The sequence below is a fragment of the Lontra canadensis genome, unplaced genomic scaffold (assembly GCF_010015895.1).
Source record: "Lontra canadensis isolate GAN:19392208 unplaced genomic scaffold, GSC_riverotter_1.0 scaffold16, whole genome shotgun sequence".
Taxonomy (NCBI): domain Eukaryota; kingdom Metazoa; phylum Chordata; class Mammalia; order Carnivora; family Mustelidae; genus Lontra; species Lontra canadensis.
In genome coordinates this window covers 2,982,089-3,002,909 of record NW_022631010.1, presented here as the reverse complement: position 1 = coordinate 3,002,909, position 20,821 = coordinate 2,982,089, and the positions used below count along the sequence as shown (strand labels likewise).

Sequence of the window (20,821 nt, the reverse complement as noted above, 5' to 3'; positions counted from 1 at the left end):
AATCTGCCTTTCCTCTGTGAGTAGCCCAAACCTCAGCAGGGTAATTCACCCATCTTGATTCATGAACTTTGGTTCATTCACAGATACTCATCGAGTGCTTCTTTGCCCAGCACGTGTGTCTTCTCCCCTTTTCCTCAACAACAGAATACCTCATACTCTCTGCACCAGCCATATCAGCCTGTCTGATTCTCAGGGGTACTAGCCTTCCTTGAGCCACAGGGCCTTTGCACAAGCTGTTTCCTTAGCCTGGAGCTCTTCCCTTCAGACCTCCATCTCAGTTCATGTGTCTCTTTCTGAGGCAAAGCCCTGCTTTGACTCCTCATGCCCATCTAAGAGTACTTTTAGCACCATGTGTCCTAACGCATGGCCCTCATCACAACTGCACTGCGATGACAGACTCATCTTTCCCCCACCTGTTCGTTGTTACTTGCTCTGAGCTGGGCATTGGTGTGTGGGGTTTTTGTTTTTGTTTTTCATTAGTGTCTGTTTCCCCCAAATCATAAGAAGAACCAGTAACATTAGTTCCTAAGACTTGTTCATCCCTAGAGCCTGGCTCATGGAGTAGGGATCCATAAATATTTGCCGAATGACTGAATCCTTGCCGATGTACCTAACCCATAGTTTTAATTCCCCACAGACAGTGAGAATTTGTACAACAAGACAAGCTACAACAGGATCCAGTAATGAGGGATCACAACATGGGCTACACGGACCACTACTGGTTCCGGGGGTGATATGGATCTAGCGCCATTTTGTAGGAAAGAGCGAGCCGTGAGGCTGCACGACCAGCTGTTCGAGCAGCTCCACACTTCCCCGTGACAGATGAGAATGGTGATAAGAATGTGTGAGAAGCCAGGTGCTCCTGACCGTGTGGACGGTTATAGGAAAAGAAATGACTCTGGAACGGGAGTCAGACGTCTCAGGCTGAACATGCACAGTGGTGTTCAGAGTTTATAACTAGTAGCGAAAGCACCCTTATTACCGACGTTCCTGCACAGAAACAATCTTCCCGCCGTGAGTTAGAGACCCCCACGCCATCTTCCTCACTCGCATTATGTTTGATCACGTGATGACTCTTAGGCGTGTAACCGTCATAGAATAGACCACCTCAGGCGAGAAGACGTAGGAGACACAGAGACACAAATGACTCTACCATCCCGAACAAAAGCTTACTTCCTTCAACCCTTAGCAGCTGAGGTGAGGGGATGGGAGGACACACCACCCCTCCTTGCTTAGCGGAGGGCGGAACCGGGCATGTTCAAACCAGCCAGCTCCAGTCCTAGAACTGAGAGCCACAGTCCCAGATGCTACCTGGACGCATCCCGTTACTTCACCTCGGAGCTGGCTGTGGCGTCCACGCCCACCGCGTGCACATGCTCGGGTTGTCAAGGAGACCGGCAGTATGTGGGACAGCATGCACCCAGGGCTGGGAGTCAGACAGTTAGTTGGGGGAGGGGGGCGGAAGACCCATTCCCCTAGGTAGGCCTCCAAGATACGGCAGATTCATATGTCACAACAGATGAGAAAATCTGAAGCGGGAGATAAGAAATTCTGACCTTCGTTTTAGGCGGTGGTGGAGGGAGGGGGTGGCATTCACCTAGTCCTTCCTCAAAGGACAGTCATGCTACTTGCTCTGCAAAGAGCTAGAAGGTAGACTGTGTGGGGAGGCAGGCAAGAGTGGTTTTCTTTTCATAGCCTGTTTCCATGGTGCCTGACAGCACTTGGCAATCTATAGCTGGGAGTCTTGGACAGCCAGGGGGCCCCAGGGCCTTATCTCATGCAGGCCACCCTCCAAAGCCCATCCTTCTGGCCTGCCTGGGCCCCCAGAGGCCACAGGCAAGCAGCCAGGGCCCCTCTCTCACCTCCCTGGGGGAAAGAGGTGAGCGACATTGCAGACAAATGGCAAAGCAGAGAGAGAACAACCGAAGAGCCAAGGTCTACAGCTCAGGCAAACCCCCTCCCTCCATGCCCTTGGGGAGAGTTCAGAGAAGCATGAGCTTCCCGGGTTTCACTGAAGACCTCATAGGGCGGTCAGCCCAGCCGACCCCCTAACCAGGAACACATTCTTTCTCTCCCCTCAGCCTGGATGGCAAGGCCCAGATCACCAGATAAGGGCCTCTTTGATTCCCAGTGTGTTTACACACGCTGTGGCCCCACACCTTGGAAAGAACCAACCACATGCAGGCGGGTTAGCATGCTTCCGGGCCGGGTGAGGGAACACGGCGCCTTACCTGTTCCTGGGAGTTCATCACTCGCAACTTCATCTGCTTCAGGTACGTGGAGGTAAGGGGCATGTTGTAATCGATGATCCCGGAGACCAGGGGAGAGGGAGGCTCGTTTTCTGGTAGAAAGAACAAAAGGAAGCCACTTTGAGTCTGTGCCCAGGCCCCCTGGCAGGTACCACACCCTGTCACCCACACAGAGAGCACAGAGCCTGAGGAAGAGGAAGGAACAGGCCTGAGCTCACAAGCTGGCGGCTCAGCTACCACATCTGGCCCGTGGATGGGGACCAACGGCACTGAGGAGAGGTTGCAGTGGGGTGCTGGCGTTTGGGAAGAGTGCACAGGTTAAAATTCCGGAATATTTGGCTGCTTTGAGAAATGGAAGTTCTGGTCACCCAGGGCCCATGTGGCCATGTGGCCACCCACCAGTGCGGCTCTGCCACAGCTCCTTCTTGCAGATGGGGCAGGAGCTCTCCTTTCCTATGCCCATTTTCACGTGAGTACTATACTTTTGCCAGGCCCTCGAAGGCATCTATGCTTCCAACCCCAGTCTGAGCCAGCTTCCTGCGGCACACATGCCATCACCATCTGACCCCATCTCCCATCCCCACCGCGTCCTCCCAAAAGCACGGGCAGGTACCATATGGCTCACGGGTCTGGCCCGGGGCTCACGGGTCTGGCCCGGGCCTCCAGCGCCCATCTCCCTAATTCTGGTCCCTCCTTAATCACATGGAGAGGAGGCCTGGTCCTCCCATTTATTGCTTTCTTGTCCTGAAGATCAAAGTAAGCCATGCTCCTTTTGTAGAGCATCTGCAAAGTGTGGAAAGATGTAAAGAAAAACAAAACAAAATAAACAAACAAAAAAACCCCAATCACAGCACCAGGCAGCTTGGCATATGCTTCTGTTTGTTTTTTCTTTCCTTTGATTTCTCTTCCTTGTGTACTTGATATTAAAATGCATACAGAAAATTATGTAGTCCGCTTAAAAAAAATTGTTTTTTCTTAACATCACCATAATCATTTCACCCACCATCAAAAATCTTGTTTTTCTTTGCAGACAGCATTTTCATAGCTGTGTACTATTTTATCATAATTTATTTTAAGTCATTCACTTGCAACTGGCTGCTTAGGTTGTTTCCTGTTGGGGGCTATTGTAAACAATACTAAAGGGAACATCTTTGTCTATGAATATTGGTGTGTATTTCTGATTGTGTCCTTTGTAAAGATTTTATTTATTTATTTATTTATAGCATGGGCATGCGTGCAAGAGGCAGGAGGGGCAGAGGGAGAGAGAGACAGAATCTCAAGCAGATTCTGCACTGAGTGTAAAGCCTGATGTGGGGCTCGATCTCATGACCCCAAGATCATGACCTGAGCCGAAACCAAGAGTTAGACACTTGACCGACTGAGCCACCCAGGTGCCCCTGATTGTATCCTTTTTAGACAATCCCAAAAATGGAATTCATGGGTCAACGAGTAGGACTGTTCCATGACTTAAAACCTCCGGCTAAGCTGCCTTCTGCAGAGGCTGCCGCAGTGGACATTACCCAGCCATCGCGTTCTGCACCTGAGCTGTCCCTGCAGGTGCCCCCAGGGACAGACTAAAATGGCACAGGAATAAATCAAGGAGGATGGGGAGCATGATTAAAAGGGAGCCCGTCACACACACCCCCTTTCAGCTTCCTCTTCAGATGCCTTCAGATGACCAGTCTCAAAACGCTGGAGTACCCTGCTGGGGTCTGTCACCCTAAGCGGGGCCTCATTTGGTCCATTAGTCGCTTAACCCTGCTTCACCCTCTGCCTGGGGAAGAGTCTTGGTTACCTGTTCTCTGGCCTCCTCTTTCTGCCTCCAAGACTCCAGGCTTTTCGCCCAAAGCTCCCCCTGGTGCCTAGTTCTGTTCAAGGGCCGGGATTTGAGCAGTCCGAGAAGGAGAAGCAGGAGCGACTTCTGGACTGGCCAGTGCCTGTCCTCCCCCATCACCGCCGGGCTGGAGAGATGGGCTGAAGGGCAACCGGGTGCCGGGGCCCCGGTGGAGGAGCCAGAGGCCAGGCCAGGAAGGTCCCTGTGACCTTGAAAACACTATGCCATGTGAAAGAAGCCAGACGCAAAAGGGCAAGTACCATAGGCTTGCACTTGGATGGAATTATCTAGACTAGGCAGACTCACTGAGACAGAAAGTGGGACAGAGGTTATTAGGGACTGGGGCTTGGGAATGGCAAGTTATTGCCTCATGGATACATGGTTTCTGTTTGGGGTGGTGAAAATGTTTTGGAAACACAGCGGGAATGGTTGCCCAACGGTGTGAATATAAATAATGTCACCGACTGTATACTTAAAAACTATTAAAATGACAAGTTCTGTGTTATAAATGTTTAACAATAAAGAAAAAAGAAAAGCCCCTTCAAACAAGGGGGTGAAGCTACGCAAAAGGGACAAGGGAGTCCCTTGCTTGATATGGATAAAACAGCCCGGAAAATAGAGTCCGTGTAGACCGCATCTGGGGGACTAAGGGGTGTCCTTTTGAGGTGCTATACTTCTGGGAGTCATCCAGCTTAAATAACATTTCTTACCAAGTTGTATGAAAATGCAGAACTAGGGGCACCTGGGTTCTGCCTCTGGCTTAGGTCATGATCTCAGGGTCCTGGGATTGAGCCCCGCATGGGGCTCTCTGCTCAGCAGGGAGCCTGCTTCCCCCTCTTTCTCTGCCCGCCTCTCTGCCTACTTGTGATCTCTGTCAAATGAATAAATAAAATCTTAAAAAAAAAAAGAAAATGCAGAACTATGTTTTGCTTTTTAAATCTGTGTTGCAACACTCAGAGTTTTTGTGTTCTTGAAGGAAGATTTTTATTCTTCGAGGAAGAACTAAAGGTCACTAATATCTCAGAAACCGGCTTAAAATGGGCTGAACTTTTTTTTTTTTTTTTTTAATAGAGATTTCCTCTTGGTTCTGTGGCAGAGGGATCTGGCCTGGCTGCCCACTGGCACCTTTGCCCAGACGCCTGGCGCGGAAGGAACTAAAATCCAGTTTCCGTGGCCTTGGGTCCTCTTCTTGCCGCCCCGCCCTCAGCCCAGACTTGACCTCCTGGAACCCAGGGGCATGCTGGGACCTGCCTCCTGCCCGAAAGCGACGGGGCTGGAAGCATGTGTGAGGCAGACATTTGAGCAACCACACTGAGATGGTGTCACTCAACAGGGCCCTGGTTCCTGTTTTCAGATGCTGCGTCTTCAGACGGAGAATTCGGCCATTTCCATTTCATTTCCTCAGAGACATGGCTGTCTGGTGAAAAGCTGCAGGCAGGGCCACCCTCACCCTAAGGATGGCTGGTCAGAGCCACAAAGGAAGCCCTCATTGAGTGTCATGGTGACTCTCCGTGTCTGGTCATCCACGGAGGCTGGCCACCCCTGGCCCGCCTAAATGCCACGACTGCTTATGAGCAAGTATCTTTAATAAAGCCAGGTACAGGGGCGCCTGGGTGGCTCAGTGGGTTAAGCCTCTGCCTTCAGCTCAGGTCATGATCTTGGGGTCCTGGGATGGAGCCCCGCATGAGGCTCTCGGCTCAGCAGGGAGCCTGCTTCCCCTCCCCCCGCAACCTGCCTCTCTGCCTGCTAGGGCACTCTCTCTCTCTCTCTCTCTCTGTGTCAAATAAATAAATAAAATCTTAAAAAAAAAAAAAAGCCAGGTACAGCTTGGTTTAGGGAAGAAAAAAGCAACGGCTAGTATGGCCCTCTCAGGGCGGAAAAGGGATCTTCCTTGGCCTGTTCCCACCCCAGCATGTCCACAGCTCTGAAACCACCTCTGGCGCCCAGAGGCGAGCTGGGAGGGCTCGAGACCAGGAGCCAGGCTCCCCTGAGTGCGCACACACACACACACACACACACACAGACACAGACACACACACACACACACACACACACACACACACTGAGACCCAGGTGCAGTGAAATGCTCCCGCCTACGCCTCCAGAAGTGAGAGTTCCTGCGGGTGGGGGGCATTCCGGATGAGGGAAGGTGCTGGGAGCTGGTGGTGGGACTGCGTGAGAACCCTAGGTTTTGGGGTGGCGGGGAGCCCCGGGGTTCTGGAGGTTCGGCCCCCGTGAAGAGGATCCACTTGGTAGAAAGGAGGTGAGGAACAGGAGCCAGCGGGAGCCCTGAGGGGGCCTGTGCTCACAGGACAGACACATGCCAGGCTGGGCAAGAGCTAAGGTGGCTAGCAGCGGCTTCCCCGGGCTCTGTGAAGACAGGCCGGCCCCCGCTATGGTCAACACACACAGCAGCCATGCCTGAGCCACGCTGGGGCGGTGGGCGTTCGCAGGGGTCACAGGGCCGCCATGATCCAGCAAGTGGCTGGGGAGAGAGGCAGAGGAACCTCTCAAAGAGATGTCTCAACACTCTTTGCCAAGGACAACCGAAACCAGCCCAAGAGCTAGCCCTGGGTTTACGGGCCTTGGAATAATCAGTGATGGGGCGTCTGGAGCCAGGCCAAGCCAAGCGCTGACCTCCACTGCTGGGCTCCAATGGCAAGCTTCAGGGGTGGCAGCGGGCCTCGCCCCTCCAGGTAGAGCACATGGGGGCAGTTCTCTGGAGCTTTCACCTACAGAATGGAGGAACTCAGTCCAGGGACCCCCGTGGCTCCCAGGGCCAGTGGCCAGTCTCCCAGGCGGGGCTGGGTGTTCAAGTGTGTGGGCATCAGGAGGGCCCAGAGGAGCCATGAGAGCCACCAGCCTGTGGGGGTGTTCAGATCTGGAAACAGAACAGATGTGGGGCCTGGGGCTGGCTCAGGGGGTGCTAGGAAGCCTCTGTCCTAGGGATGTGAGTCAGCAGACCAGCAAGTATTGAAGGAGCACTGCTGTGTGTGCATTCAGGGTGGGGTAGGTGGGGGGACCCTGTAGGCACAAGCCATGCTCTCAGCTGGGGGAACTGATGGCCAGTCTATTAGAGCTCAGGGGAGGAAGAACTCAGAGGGCTCTGGAATAGCTCAAGACGGCTTTGCGGAGAAGGGATCAGAACAGTGTTCAATCACCCAGCCAGCAGCTACTCAGCACTCCTCAGGAGTTCCACGCAGACCCTCCTGCTCCAGGAGGCGGGTACTAGTATTAGTATCCCCATCTTACAGATGCGGTATCCTCCCCGTGTCGTACAGCAAACGAGTACGAAAACTGGGCCAGGCCAGGCCAGCAACCTGGCTGGCATGGGAAAGACTGCGGGGGCAAAGGAAGCAACTGGAATGGGGTCACCTGAGGGGAGGACAGGATCTGGAGGGCTAGGCACAGAGGGGGCTGGAAGCAGACAGAGCAGTCTGGGCCTGGTGCGAAGGAACCACCACCGGGGTGGACGATTCTGTCTCCGAAGGAGGGTCCCTGCTGTAGAGAACTGGGTGGTCCACTGCTAATCCTGGTTTGTTGCCACGCAATTAATATTTTATCACCTCAGAGGAACCGGAGTGTGTCTGCAGAGGCCCCTTTCCCCAGGAGCTAGGGCTGGTCTGAGGGCACACCCGGTTCTCACCCTCTGTGCTCTCTACGCCTGGACTCACTCAGGGCTATGGAAAAGGAGCGTGGAGCCGGGAGGCCCTGGAATTTCCCATCCTTGGACTTCCTGATCCTCAGCAGCCTCCTTTGTTTCTGCTCCTGGCGCTGGGGGAGGGCACGGGACTGTCCAGGCCCCCACGCTCCGCCGGGGACAAACTGCTGAGCAGGGGAGGCTGCTTTGCTTCCTCTCTTTCTTTTTAACACGAGGCCAGGAAGCCAGGCATTTTCCCAACAGCCCCTCGAGAAGTCTCCATCCTGTTCCCTGTCCCCCTCCTGCCCCCCCTTCCTGGGACAGGAACACGGGCCGGGGTCTGGGGCCTGGGGCAGAAAAACGAGGGGGACGGCTGGCATTGGCAGGGGTGCCTAGGAAAGAGCAAGCAGTATGGCCGCACCCTGAGAGGCCAGTACGGTGGGAGGAGATCAGATCTGCAAGCTCTCAGCTCGGGTAGGGGAAGGGACACCCTGCCAGCTGGCGAGGGTAGCCCAGGCAGCTAATGCCTGTGGCCATTAAGCAGACAGGGGAGCCTTTTAGACTCTGAGGCTCTCCACTAGCAGCTTCCAGAAAGCAAGCGTTTCCTTTCTGCCCAGCATCCAGGTTGTGTACCCAGGGTGTTCACCTAGGTGGGGTGGTTGATCAGCTGTCTCCCTGTGGAGCCCCCTGAACACTGGCATTCTTGTGGTGGGACTGCGTGAGAACCCTAGGTTTTGGGGCGGCGGGGAGCCCCGGGGTTCTGGAGGTTCGGCCCCCGTGAAGAGGATCCACTTGGTAGAAAGGAGGTGAGGAACAGGAGCCAGCGGGAGCCCTGAGGGGGCCTGTGCTCACAGGACACAGAGGGCACAGAGGGCAGAGGGTAGCAGGCTGGTGTTTCCCATGTGCCTGCTGCACCAGGCGCCCTCCAGAATGGGCTCCTGTAATTCAACTCCGAGAGGCAGGCATTCCTCCCATTTTGCTGACGATAAAGTAAGTTCTCCTGCCTTCTGGAGGAGCTTGGACAACTGATTTCACCATGACACTCGTCTGTGCCTCATTTCCTCAGCTACAAGCTGGGACAGATCCCTCATGGGATCGTGGAAGCTATTATGAAGAGAGGTCCCCAGCCTGCCAGGCGCCACAGCCAGGCCTGCTGGGTGCCCCCCACCGTACTTTGCCATGGGCCACACTGTCTCCAACTCCCTCAGTGTCTCCTCCTCCCTTGTGTGGGAAGCTGTGTGCCTGGGGCCCGAGAAGCAGCATTCTGTCTGCCGCCAGCAAGGACGGTCCCCGCAAACTTTGCACTGACTGCTCTCCGGCCCTAACCGGCCTGGAGCAAAACCCTGGAAAGAGAGGTTCCTGTGCAGAGCACACAGAGCTGGTTGAAATTCCAGGAGGCTCCCTCCTGGCGGGAATGCTCACATTCTCTCTCTCTCTCACTCTCTCTGTCCCCCCCACCCCACCAAATCCCTCCCATCCTCCTCCTCCTCCTTCTCCTGGGCAGCTCAGAGAAGAGACAGGCTGCCTCCTGGCCAGGCCAGAGCCCATGGATGAGGAGGAGTGGAGCTGCCGCCCCAGAGACCTGGCCACCATAACCGAGGAGTGGGGGAGGTGACAGTCGTCCTCCACCCCGGCAGCAGCACAACAGAGGGAAACTGCGGACACCTCGGAGCAGCCCACAAAGCAGGCCCCTCGTGGCCTCGCCTCCGTTCCTCTAGGCTAGCGCTTTAGTGTCTGACTCCGCCAGTTGCTATGGAAACGGTTAGGCCAGAACAGGAAGGGACAGGCAGCCACCAGCAGGGCACGCGCCTGGGGACCCAGACCCTGACAGGGTGGGGGTGCGGCAGGGAAAGCCCTCCTGGCCTATTTGCAAGCACCAAATACCAAATACCCTCTTGGCCCAGGGCTGGGGGCGGGGGGGGGGGGGGCTCCGAGGCATTGGTGGCCTTGCAACAGCCCCAGCTCCCTCCTCCTGCGTGAGCCCCGTGCCAGGTATGGGGATGAACCCTCAAACCCCAGGGGTCCCCTGAAGTAGGCACCACGATTTAACTCTACCCATGGATGAGGGAACTGAGACTCAGAGAGCTGAAATCGCTTGTTTGGGACACACCGCTGCTGAGTGGCAGAGCTGGGATTCAAACCCACCAAGTGTGGCCTGGGGGGCTCTGCTCTTAAACCAGGAACCCGGCATTTATGAAGTATGAGCCACACTTGTTCCCATCCCACAGGCTTTAGAAGCCACCCATGTACCCAATGAAGCAGCCCGTGGCCTGATGACCCCACAGATAGGAAGGCTTCTGGATCTGGTCTGTCAGCTGGTGTCAGTCACTCACGGGCATTGGAGACCACCAAAAAAACCCACAACAAAACAAAACAAAACAGAAAAACACCCCACCTGACACCTACGCTATGATTTCTTTGTCGTCATCTACTTGAGCTTTGTTGCTATTTCCTTCCTCAGAAGCGGTGGACGCCACTGAAGGACCACCCAAGCGCACGGCTGGCCCTTCATTCTGAGTCTGTTCCCATCCTCAGGCAAGAAGCACCCACTGACTTCCACCTGTACAGCCTGAGGTCCAGGAGCAGCCTGGAAGCCCTGACAAACTGCCCACCTGGCCACCACCTCTCGGGGCAGAGCTATGATTGTACCGGCCGAATGCTCTAGTCCACCTTGCTGTGCCAAAGCCGCCCGTGAAGAGATGGACCCCACACTCACTGGGGGCCTCCGGGGATGCTCAGGTTGAGGTAGTGATGGGACTGAAGTGGGGGTCCGCACTGCATCTCAGCAGGGAGGACAGGGCTGGAGGGCATGGACATCTGTCCAAGGGACCTACTTCGGCTGGTCACAAGTGCTCCAGGCATTTAAATTCTAAGTAATCCCCACAGATTCCCTGGTTGTTTGCAGGGAGGGAAGGAACACTCAGGGAGGACCCCCTACCAGTAGGTGTGGGGGCTCGAGGGTAAAAAGGCACAGGTGGCGAGAGGCGTGCTCCTGTCTCCTGAGAGCTCAGACAGGTCAGTGTGACCAGACCCACGAGGACACCGCTCAGGGCGAGGTCTGGGTGACAAGAATGAAGGAGCTTAGGGAAGAGGGTGAGATGATCTGTTTCCATCAGGAACATCAGTGGGAGAAGAGAGTCTTGATGGGCAGTTGGAACGTACCATTGGCTTTTCAAGGAAACTTGACATTTTTCTTACAGTTAAGAAACAACAACCAAAAAAAAAAAAAAAAAGAGGCTCTTTGGGCAGGGACCCACACTGGCCTCTGGGAATTGTGATAACCACTGGCCATGCACTTTTCTGTCTGTGCCAGCAAGGGGCGGGCCCTCCTGGTGGAAGGGCCTCTCCCGGCACAGCGGCACAGCATCCCGGAGCCACCAGCACCCCCACCTCCTCCCCTACCTTTGGGCTCCAGGCCGTTGGAGTTAAAGTGCATTCTCTTCTGACACTCAGTGCAGCTCATCAGGAACCGGGTCACGGCCTCTCGCGGGAGGAAGGCATAGGTCTCCGCAATCTGGGGACAGAAAAGGTTTGCTCATTATATGGGACCGGGGGAGTCCACCTGGTCACCAGGTCACCAAGATCTGTGTGCTGGTGGCAGATGCTTGGCCCTTGAAGAAAGGGAAGGGATTCGAGGAGCAAGGAGCAGGTGTCCTCAATTCTTAGCCATGGAAATGAGTTAGTACTCTTATGGAAAACCACTTTTTAAAAAATGTTGAATAAAAGAGTTAGAAATTGAGAAAGCACGAACAACGAAACATTGTCTAACCTATATTTTAATAAGTAATACTCCTCTCAGAGCATTTAATTGTTGCTCCTGAAAAATGAGTATATAAACATTGCTCTAGGGGAGGGTGAAACAATTTCCATTCTTAGGGATGGATAAACTGAGACCCATGAATCTACCAGCTCTGGGCCTATGGACGGAGCCCAAGGTTTGAAAAGGTCTTCCTGCAATCACTCACAGATCGAGAACATTTTAGGGAGCGCTGTGAGAGTCTGATGACAAATTTTCAAACTGGACACGCTGTTAAGGACGCCCACGTTCCAGGTGAGGTCACAGGGCTCAGAGAAGTAGACCTACTTGCCTAAGGCCACACAGCTTGTTAGAGGCAGTGGCAGACCAAAGCCAATGCTCCAGGTCACACCGCGCCAGGACTGCCTCCAGGGGGCCTCACCTAGCCAGGGAGGCGGGAAGGGAGGGGAACTAGGTGGGAGGGAATACAAGAACAGGCTGGGAGTGGAGGAGGGGGTGTGGGCCCAGAAGCCCAGATGTACCCTCTTGCTCTGGGTTTCGGGAAACGTATTCGGCCTGGTTTGGCGGCCTCTTAGGCCCGGGTTCACTGGCTGAGACTGGTAGCTGCCCAGTTGCTGGTTTTCACCCATTTCCCAGAGCCTAGGCCGTCCCGCTCCTCTCCACTAAGGGGCAGCATCACCCCAGCATTCCACCATCCTCCCTGCAGCCCAGCTGGGAAAGTTGGCGGAGGGCTCTGGTCAGCCCACGGAGGGAGGGGGCTGCTCTCCAGGACAGCACAAGGTCTGCTCCTTTGGGATGCACGAGGGCCCTGTTGCCATCTCTGTGGTGGTCGGGAGGTGGAGTAGGGTAGGGCGGAGTGGATGGGGGGGACAGTGCAGGGGGGGGGGGGAGGGCAGGGTCCCAGGGCTATGGCCAGGCCCTCAGAGGACCAGCTCAGGCTGTGCCCTCAGCTCAGCTGGTCTGTGGAGCTTGGGGGCCACCCCTGCTTGGTGGCCGGCTGCAAAGGCAGAGTTAATTTTGGTGACACAATTGTTATTTCTCAGCTGATTTGATGCTCTGCGGAGCAGGCAGGCTCCTTGATGAGTTATCTCCCTTCCAAATTCCCTGTCTGATTGCCTTCCTCTGGAGGTCAGGGACAAGGGCAAAGCCCTGCGCTCTGATTGGAGCTGGTGGATGGGAGGGCAGGCGGCCCGTCCTCCTCAGGTCTAAGGGCTCCGGGATGGGGGCTTTCCTGCCACACACAGAGACATCTTCATTCCCAGCGCAACCTGCTTGGAAGTCTCAGGAGTGGCATGTCCCTCTCAGGCCTTCGGGGCTGAAGGGCCGATGGCGGCAGGAGTAAAGGGGCAAGGGTGCCGGGTGTCCACCAGGCAAAGATTGGGACCTTGACTGAGCTGGGCAAACAGGTGAGCCCCGCCGAGGCGCTGCAAGGTGTGGCATCCCAGGTCAGACCTCCAGGATGAGTTGAGGACCTGGGGGAGGAGTGTCACAGTCCGCTGGGAAAGGAGGGAAGTTGCTGCCATAGGAACAGCCTGACTTTGTTCTGCGGAGTTCACCGGCTGCTGGGCAGAGAAATCATTTCTCCAGAGCTCAAGGAGGGCCTTCCTGGCCTGGCTGCTCTGGAAAGGGCGGCCTGTAGCACGAGCAGAGGCCCCACTTGCCACCTGACCCGCCAAGGAGGGTCCAGGTGCAGTTCCCAGAGAGGGCCCAGCCCAGGGGCCAGAGTGGCAGCCCCAGCTCTCTTGGCCTTGGCAGGGATCCCAGCAGTGCGCCAAGCTGGCTGGTGGGCCACAAGGCAGGGAGCGCTGGGCATGTGGCTTCCGGCCCTGGGTGCCGCACAGGAGCAGGTGGAGTGGACTGGAGAAGGCTGGGGGAGAAGCCCTTGGAAGCCCTACCCTGGGGGGCTGGAAGGTCTGCAGCCTCGTGAACAGCTGCGGGGGGTGAGTGGGGGGAGTCAGTTGGGGGGGCAGAGGCCTGCCTAGCTCCATGCTGCTGTAGAGGCCAGCATGGAGGAAGGGCCCCGTGGGGCCTTCAGCCTTCACTCTCCTGGCCTGTCCACATAGGAAATGGGACCTCCATTCCTGTTCCACCACACAGAGGCCCCCAGGACGAGCTGAAAGGAGGAGGACAATCCTCGCTTATGCCCTCCCTAGTCAATAGGAGGGTGGTTTTCGGATAGTTTTGGAGCTCCAGACACAGTTCTGGAAATAGTCTCTTGTGTGAAGCCAAAATGTGAAACAGGTAAAGACAGAGCTGCTGTGTTCAAGGAAGGGAAGCCCCAGGACCCCTGCCCCCACCCCGCTTCCCCCAGCAGCCTGCTGCCTTGCACTTGGGGCCTCCTGCCTGGACACTGAGACCTTTCGCGTTTTTCCCGGTGGTAAAACGAAGGGAGATTTCACAGGCAGGGAGAGCAGAAGCTATTTGCAGAGTCGTTGACTTGTAAGGCCCCATTTTCGCTCCCTAGCTCCAGGGCCGACAAGGACAGATGAGGCCAATTGGGGGGATTTGCACCACTTTACAAGATCCTCCTGCTGCCCTGCGGTGGATTAGCACGTGGTGGGCCTGGAGCAGCTGCTGACCACATCTGGCCCCAACTCCAATGTGGTCTGGGCGGCCAGCTCCAGACTCTGCCGCTCGGCCTAGCCTACCGGCACCCGGGGAGAGAGGAAGGAAGCAAAGAGCTTGCTCCAACCCAAATGGGTATAGACTCCCAAAAAAGCCCCTTGAAAAAGGACCTGTCCTCTGTGTAGGATCAGGAAATTTGTAGAACCACCTGGAACCCTCCCCAGACCCCGGGGGCAGGGGCAAGTCCCCCTGGGGATCCTCTGGATCGCCTGGTCACACTGCATCAGAGGCAAAGTATGGCAGGGACTTCCTGCCCCAAATGGGAATCCCCTGCATTACCCATTGTAAATGGCCATCTATCCCTGGCTCATACCCTCAGTTTCAGAAAGCTCATTACCTGCTCTCTCTGATCTACTGCTGGATAGTGGTGGGTGCCAGAAGCTTCCTTTTCCCACAGAAGAACGTGCCTCCTTTAATGCCCTTGAACAAGTCTGCCCATTTCCCTTCCAGCCCCCTGCTTCCTGCAGGCACCTCAGGCCTGTAAGAATCTGGAAGGCCCCCAGTGGCCTAGAGATGGCAAGGCAGCCCCAGGATTCAGGTCTGGCAAAACACAGAGAAAGGTCCAAAAACCCTCAGCCAGGGGCCCAATGCAAACCCCACGGTGCCAGGCTCAGCCTCTCTGCTGCCATCGGCACAGAGTTTCCTTGGGGGTTCTTTTCCAGGAGGGCACGGATGGGCTGAAGAGCTAGGCCTGGGTTAAGGAAAATGGGATCAGATGAAAAGAAGGGGGACAAAAGCCTCCAGGCACCACCCCCACCCCCAAAAAAGGAAAAGGGTGGCAAGAGAAGGGTGACAGATGGGGAAGAGGAGGGGGAAGGGAAAGGAGGCACACCGGGGAGGAGGGAGGTGCAGCAGCCCCCTTGGCCTTCACACCCACGGCAGGAGGGCCCTGGCCTGCTCCACTCAGCCTTGGCCCTGCTGCTGAAATTCCAGCTCTGTGCGCAGCCCAGCTGGCCCGCTGCCAGTCATGTGCCAGCTCCAGGCTGGGCAGCGGGAAGTGGGGCACGCGGCAGGCATATGGACGAGAAGCCAGGAAGTGCAGAGCAAAGGGCTGGACGTCCGCTTGGCCCAGGGACACAGAGGCTGGTGGGACCAGTCCAGCCCTGCCTTCTCTACAGCACCGAGGCTGCAGACCCTGCCTTCCTAAATACCCAGGGAGGGGGGCCTCGGTGGCCCAGTGTGTTAAGCCTCTGACTCTGGGCTCAGGTCATGATCTGAGGGTTGTGAGATGGAGCCCGGCATCAGGGCTTAGGATCAGGGCTCCTCGCTTACCAGGGAGTCCTTTGAGATCCTCTCCCTCTGTCCCTCCCCTCCCCCACTCATTCTCTCTTTCTCTCTCCAATGAATAAATCTCAAAATAAATAAGTAAATAAATACCCTGGGAGTGCCTCTGGCACGAGGCTGGGTGCTGGTCATCAAGGAGACCAGGGAAATCACGTGATCTGGCTGGCCCAAGCCCATTTACCTTGACAACAGCAAGTCATCGGGCTTACTAGCTGACCACAGGGGGGTTCATAGAGAGGCAGGAGTGGGAGGTGGCCAGGGCATGGGCTCTGGGGCCAGCAGCCTGGCTCTGAACAACAGTAGGGTGACCTCAAGGCAGATTATGTGTCCCTCTGAGCCTCAGTCTCCTCATCTGTAAAATGAAGAACACAGGAGCCCCGGCTTCATATATGCACCCTTGGTCCACATGAAGGCTCAGAGGGCTGTGGCCAGGAGGTGCTAGGCTGCCCAGCACCGGCAGACTAAACACTGAGAAGATGTGCTAGGTCTCGTGAATACCAAGGGGCCACAAAGGCTCTGGCTCAGGCATATCTCCCTTCATCTATGACCCTCTGGGGGGGAAGACCTTCAGGATTCCCTGTCCCATCACACATGCACTGAGAAGCAGGAGGGGGAGGGCGAGTGGTAGAATCATCTCTGGCCTCCCTCAGCCCAGCCCCTCCTCTTCTGAGGTTCTTGGGCACATGGGTCTATCCATAAGACTCATTTAGGGCAAAGGCCACCTTCTGGGGACAAGGACAAACCAGATGGTTGGAATTTAAAAAAAACAAGGCCATATGGGAAAATATACAGGCCACCTCCACAGCAGTCCAAGGCTATTTATAGGAAGACCTTGGGGGTTGGGTGGGGGTAGGGTTGGAGTTCACAGCTGCATTGGGTCGGGAAGGCCGGTGAGAGGGGCAGTTCTCTAAGAAGCCAGAGAGAGAGCGTCAACACAGTGGGGACATGAGGACATCAGCTGACGGCCACTGAAGTGCTATGTGACCTTAGATGGGTAGATCAACTTTCAGGCCTTGGTTTCCTTAACTGCAAAATGGGACTATAGTGCCTCCATCCCAAGAGATGTTTGGCTTTACTGGTTTAGTGGTTAGAGTGCTTGGCTTTACTGACTTAGTGGTGGGTCCCAGGGTCAGAGCTATGCCTAAGTCGTGGCAATGGCAGTGAACAGGGGGATGGGAACGGAACCCAGGTAGGCCCCTCCTGCTCTGGCCCCCGTCTCCTCTACCTCCCCATGTGTGACGTTTCCCACCGTCTCAGCTCCCTTCTGCCTATCCAAGCTTAGAATGCCAGTTTATATGCCATCTTCTCCGTGAAGCACCCCCTGGTTTAGCACTGAACGTCAGTGTCTAGAGACGCCTTTGCGGAATGCCCTGGGGGTTCTTGTTCCCTCAAAGCTAGTCTTGGAGACATTTCTGGTTCTCATGTCTTGGTTTTGTTCTCAGCCTCCCCACCCCAAGTCGAACTGTGATCTCCCTGGAGGTAGGGCCCATGTCCCCAGACTTCCCCTGGGGAACTTCCAGTCCGGACTTCACACGGGGGTAGGGAATCGAATGAACTCACACACTCAGGAAGCATTTAGGGCAGGCCTGGCACACGGTAAATGCCGTGGAAGCATTGGCTCTTTCAAGCCTTATTATCTGGCCACCCCTACCCCCACAGTCCCAGAGCCGGCTGCAGGGGGCTGGGGGTAGGGAACAAGTGAAGCAGAAACTGGGAAGAGGAGGGCTTTGCTCCTGCCCTCATCCCTCGCCTTCCCTCCCTCACCCCCTTCAACCTGCTTCTCCTTTGTGCTCAGACCACAGAACCCGCCCCCTCGCCCCCCTTGAGCCATCTCTGGCTGCCATGCCCTTGCCCTGTGCCCCCCTGGGTCCCCAAAGGCCGTTTCATCACGCCTCAGCTCCCTGCCCTGCCCCCGCCCAACATGTGCGGAGCCCGTGGCCTCCTGCCAAGGCCCGGGGCTGCCCGCAGAGGCCCAGAGACAGACATCTCACCGCTCGGTAGGTTTTCTTCTGCCCAGCGTGCTTGGGGGCTTTGCCTGGCTCCGCCGAGCTCTCCACGTGCATCGAGTAGATGATGTCAAAGAAATCTTCCACCACAGCGACCCGCTTCAGAGAGATGCCCTCCGGCTCCGACAGGCCATCTGCCCCCTGCGACAGGGCGGACAAGCTGTGTCAGTGGCGGGGATGATGGCGGGGTGAGAGCTGGGCCCTGAGGCCTGGCAAAGGGTCGGGGCGGGGGGCGGGGGCAGGGACGGCGCTGCTCCCTGACCCGCAAGGCCTCCGGTGGTAGGTCTGGAGGCCCGGGGGCGTGAAAGGAGCCTGCTGAGAGGGCCCCAGGGCTGGGGGCACCAGAGTCAGGGTAGCCACCGATACCAATCTCGCAGAAACAATGAGCAGAGAACGACAACAACGAAACTACAAATTAAAAAACCAAGAGGCTCCATGTTCACAATTTCAGACAGATTGTGCCAGACTCGGGCGGGGAGCTCTCGCATCACATGCTGTGCCAAGACCATCCTGGAAGTCTCTGGGGAGGGGGGTGCTAAGTAGATGTAGCCCATCAGGGGCTCGCCAATTAGCAGCAACCTTCCACTGTGGTCCTGGGCTGGGGTCCCCGGGGAACGGCTTGGATCACCTGGGTGACTCCTGCCTCTACCCTGGCCTTTCTGAAAAGCTCGTCACCCCTGCCCGCCCTTCCCGCTCTGGCAGCTGAGCGCCCGCAACAGACCCAGGCCCTTTGTGTCTGGAGATACAGAGAATAACAGACACAAGGCCACGTGGAGGTGGCAGGGTGTCGTGAGCAAGGGGGCCCCCCCGAGCCTCTTATCAGGCTGGCCTGAGTGCTGTCTGCTGGCCCTGAGAAGGTGCGCCGGGGCTGAGATGGGGTCCTGCTGCTGGGCAGACACCTGCCATGCTCCCACCAGCGGCGCTGGGCGGGAGCAGGGAAACTGCAGGGCATGAGGCTGGGGGATGCGGTTGGGGTCCCTCAGGGAGTGGACTGCTTGGTGAGGTCTTTATTCATAGGGCGTCGGAGACACATAGACTCGGGGACACCCGGATCTCAGCCATCATCTCCCTCATCTCTCTCATTGGAGAACTCTGGGGGGCTTCAACAATGAAGAGCAAGCAGGTGTGTGTGTGTGTGTGTGTGTGTGTGTGTGTGTGTGTGTCGGGGGAGGACTGGGGCGAAAGGAGGCGGGCTTCTCTCTAAAAGTCTCCAAAAACACAAACCTCCCAGAGAATTCTTTCCTAAAGGATCTTGCTCATGGCTCAAGAACATCAGCTCTGGGAGGGTGTGGGCTTCGTATGTGGGCTCAGGCAGCCTCCCTAACACCTAGAGCAATGCCTGATACTTAACAGGCTCAAAAAATAGCTACCAAATGACTGACTGCTTGTAAGCAGCAGGCAGGCAAGGTCGCTTAGACATAAACTCTCCCTCGGTCGGCATGGGGCCCATCACTGAAGTGGCTGTGTGGTCCCGAGCAGTAACTTTGCTTCTATACTCTTCAAGTCCTTTACCTGGAAAATGGGGCTAACAGAAGCACCTTTCCCATATAAGCTGCGGAGAGGAGTAAAGGAGATACCCCTGCAGCATTTAGCCGCCTGCCCGGCCCATAGGACCTGCTGGATAAGTATTATGATTACAGAGTGCCTTGTCGTTTGCAAAGTTTCCCCCCAGCTATGATAGGCCTGAACATCGCAACAAGCCTGGGAGGTTGTCAGGGTCAGGACCCGCCTGTGGCATAGGGCCTGGTAAGTAGCAGAGCGGGTTTGGGACCTCCGTCTTTGTAGTCCAAGGAAAAGAGAGGTGGTGCTAAATGGGACACCTGCTCACAGAACATTCTGGCCATAGATAGGGTTTGGTTTCATCCAGCAACTTTCCCAACATGCCATGATGGGTGAACAGGGCTGTCTTTTTGCCAGTGGCCCCCTTGAGAGCAGACGGGCATCTGGAGTGGAGGGAGCCAAGTCCTAGAGCTAGTGGGCAGCCTCCACGGGGGTGACCTCACTGGCCCTGTACAGACCCTCCTGCCAATGGCTTCCTTCCTAGTCAGGATCCATTTCAATGGGGACTTCTCAGATAGCATGCATCGGGGGGGTTGTGCATGTGTGTGCACGTGCGTGTGCACACTGTGTAGGAATCACTGCCTGTTGGTCCTGCTTCCTTGATGTGAGATTGTGGGCAAATTCTTCAGCCTCCCTGAGTTTCACTTATGAGATAAGTTGTTCTTCTGTTCTTAAACTCTCTTAAACTCAGGAGTTACCGTTACCTTGTTCCTGGGGGTGTCTGAAGTCCCCTTTGAAGTCCTGGGCCATCTATAAAGAGGACTCACTAGTGACAAACAGACTCATTAGCTGACTTGTAACTACCCAGCATTTTAGGGGATCTTCCAATACTGCTATGACGGAGTTGGGGGGGACAAATATTATGACAGCCCAGTTAGAATATACATCTAGCCAGAGGTTCCCGTTGGCAAAAACTAACAAAAGGCTCAGAAGCATGAAAATGTAACTGGGTTTTTATTTCTTAATCTGGGTGGTGGTTCTACCGGTGGGTTCATTTTATAAAAAGCTATTAATCTGAACACTTTACAATCTGTGTACTTCTCTGTAGGTCTGTTAAGCTTTAATTTAAAAAGTATATTAGGGGCGCCTGGGAGGCTCAGGCAGTTGAGCATCTGACTCTGGAGGCTCAGGTCGTAGTCTCTGGGTGGTGGGTTTGAGCCCCGTGTCGGGCTCTGTGTTTTTGTGCAGAGTCTGCTTGTCCCTCTCCCTCCCCCCTCCCACCCCCAGCTTGCATGCACACTCCCCCTCCCAAATAGGTGAGTAAATAAATAAACAAATAAATAAAATCTTTTTAATTTTAGGGGGCAGCTGGGTGGCTCAGTGAGTTAAAGCCTCTGCCTTCAGTTCGGGTCGTGGTCCCGGGGTCCTGGGATCAAGTCCCGCATCGGGCTCTCTGCTCAGCGGGGAGCCTGCTTCCTCCTCTCTCTCTGCCTGCCTCTCTGCCTACTTGTGATCTCTGTCTGTCAAATAAATAAATAAATAAAAACCTTTAAAAAATATATTTTAGAAAAGTATAACGGGGTGGATCATTCCACAACATCTTGATAATCCTAATCTAGAGGCATAATAATGGGTCTAACTGCTTAAAAGCAAATAGATCTCTCTGCTCATGAAACTGTTTCAAGCCAGAACACAGATACTTCTGGAAAAGGGATATAAAGTTTGGTGGGAGGGAATAGAGAAAGAAAATCTGATGGAAGACAGTATTTTAGGTAGGTGAGATGTGAAGTGTGCCCTAACCAGCTTGGTATCCTTGGGCAGGTCACTTCTTGACTTTTTTTTTTTTTTTTTTAATAATCTCTACATCTAATGTGGGGCTCAAACTCCCAACCCTGAGATCAAGAGTCACAGGCCCCACCAAATGAG

At 55.4% G+C, this 20,821-nt stretch overlaps 1 protein-coding gene across 2 annotated transcripts in view; it reads right to left on the bottom strand.

Annotated features, from left to right (window-relative positions):
- The window catches only part of NOL4L (nucleolar protein 4 like), a 126,334-nt gene that overhangs the window by 58,908 nt on the left and 46,605 nt on the right, over positions 1-20,821 (bottom strand). For both annotated transcript variants that reach the window (XM_032858894.1, XM_032858896.1), the window contains exons 2-4: positions 17,381-17,536; positions 11,126-11,237; positions 2,232-2,341 (exon numbers count right to left, since the gene is read on the bottom strand). In XM_032858894.1, the coding sequence (XP_032714785.1) occupies positions 2,232-2,341; positions 11,126-11,237; positions 17,381-17,536 (378 nt within the window). The remainder of the gene's footprint in view (positions 1-2,231; positions 2,342-11,125; positions 11,238-17,380; positions 17,537-20,821) is intronic.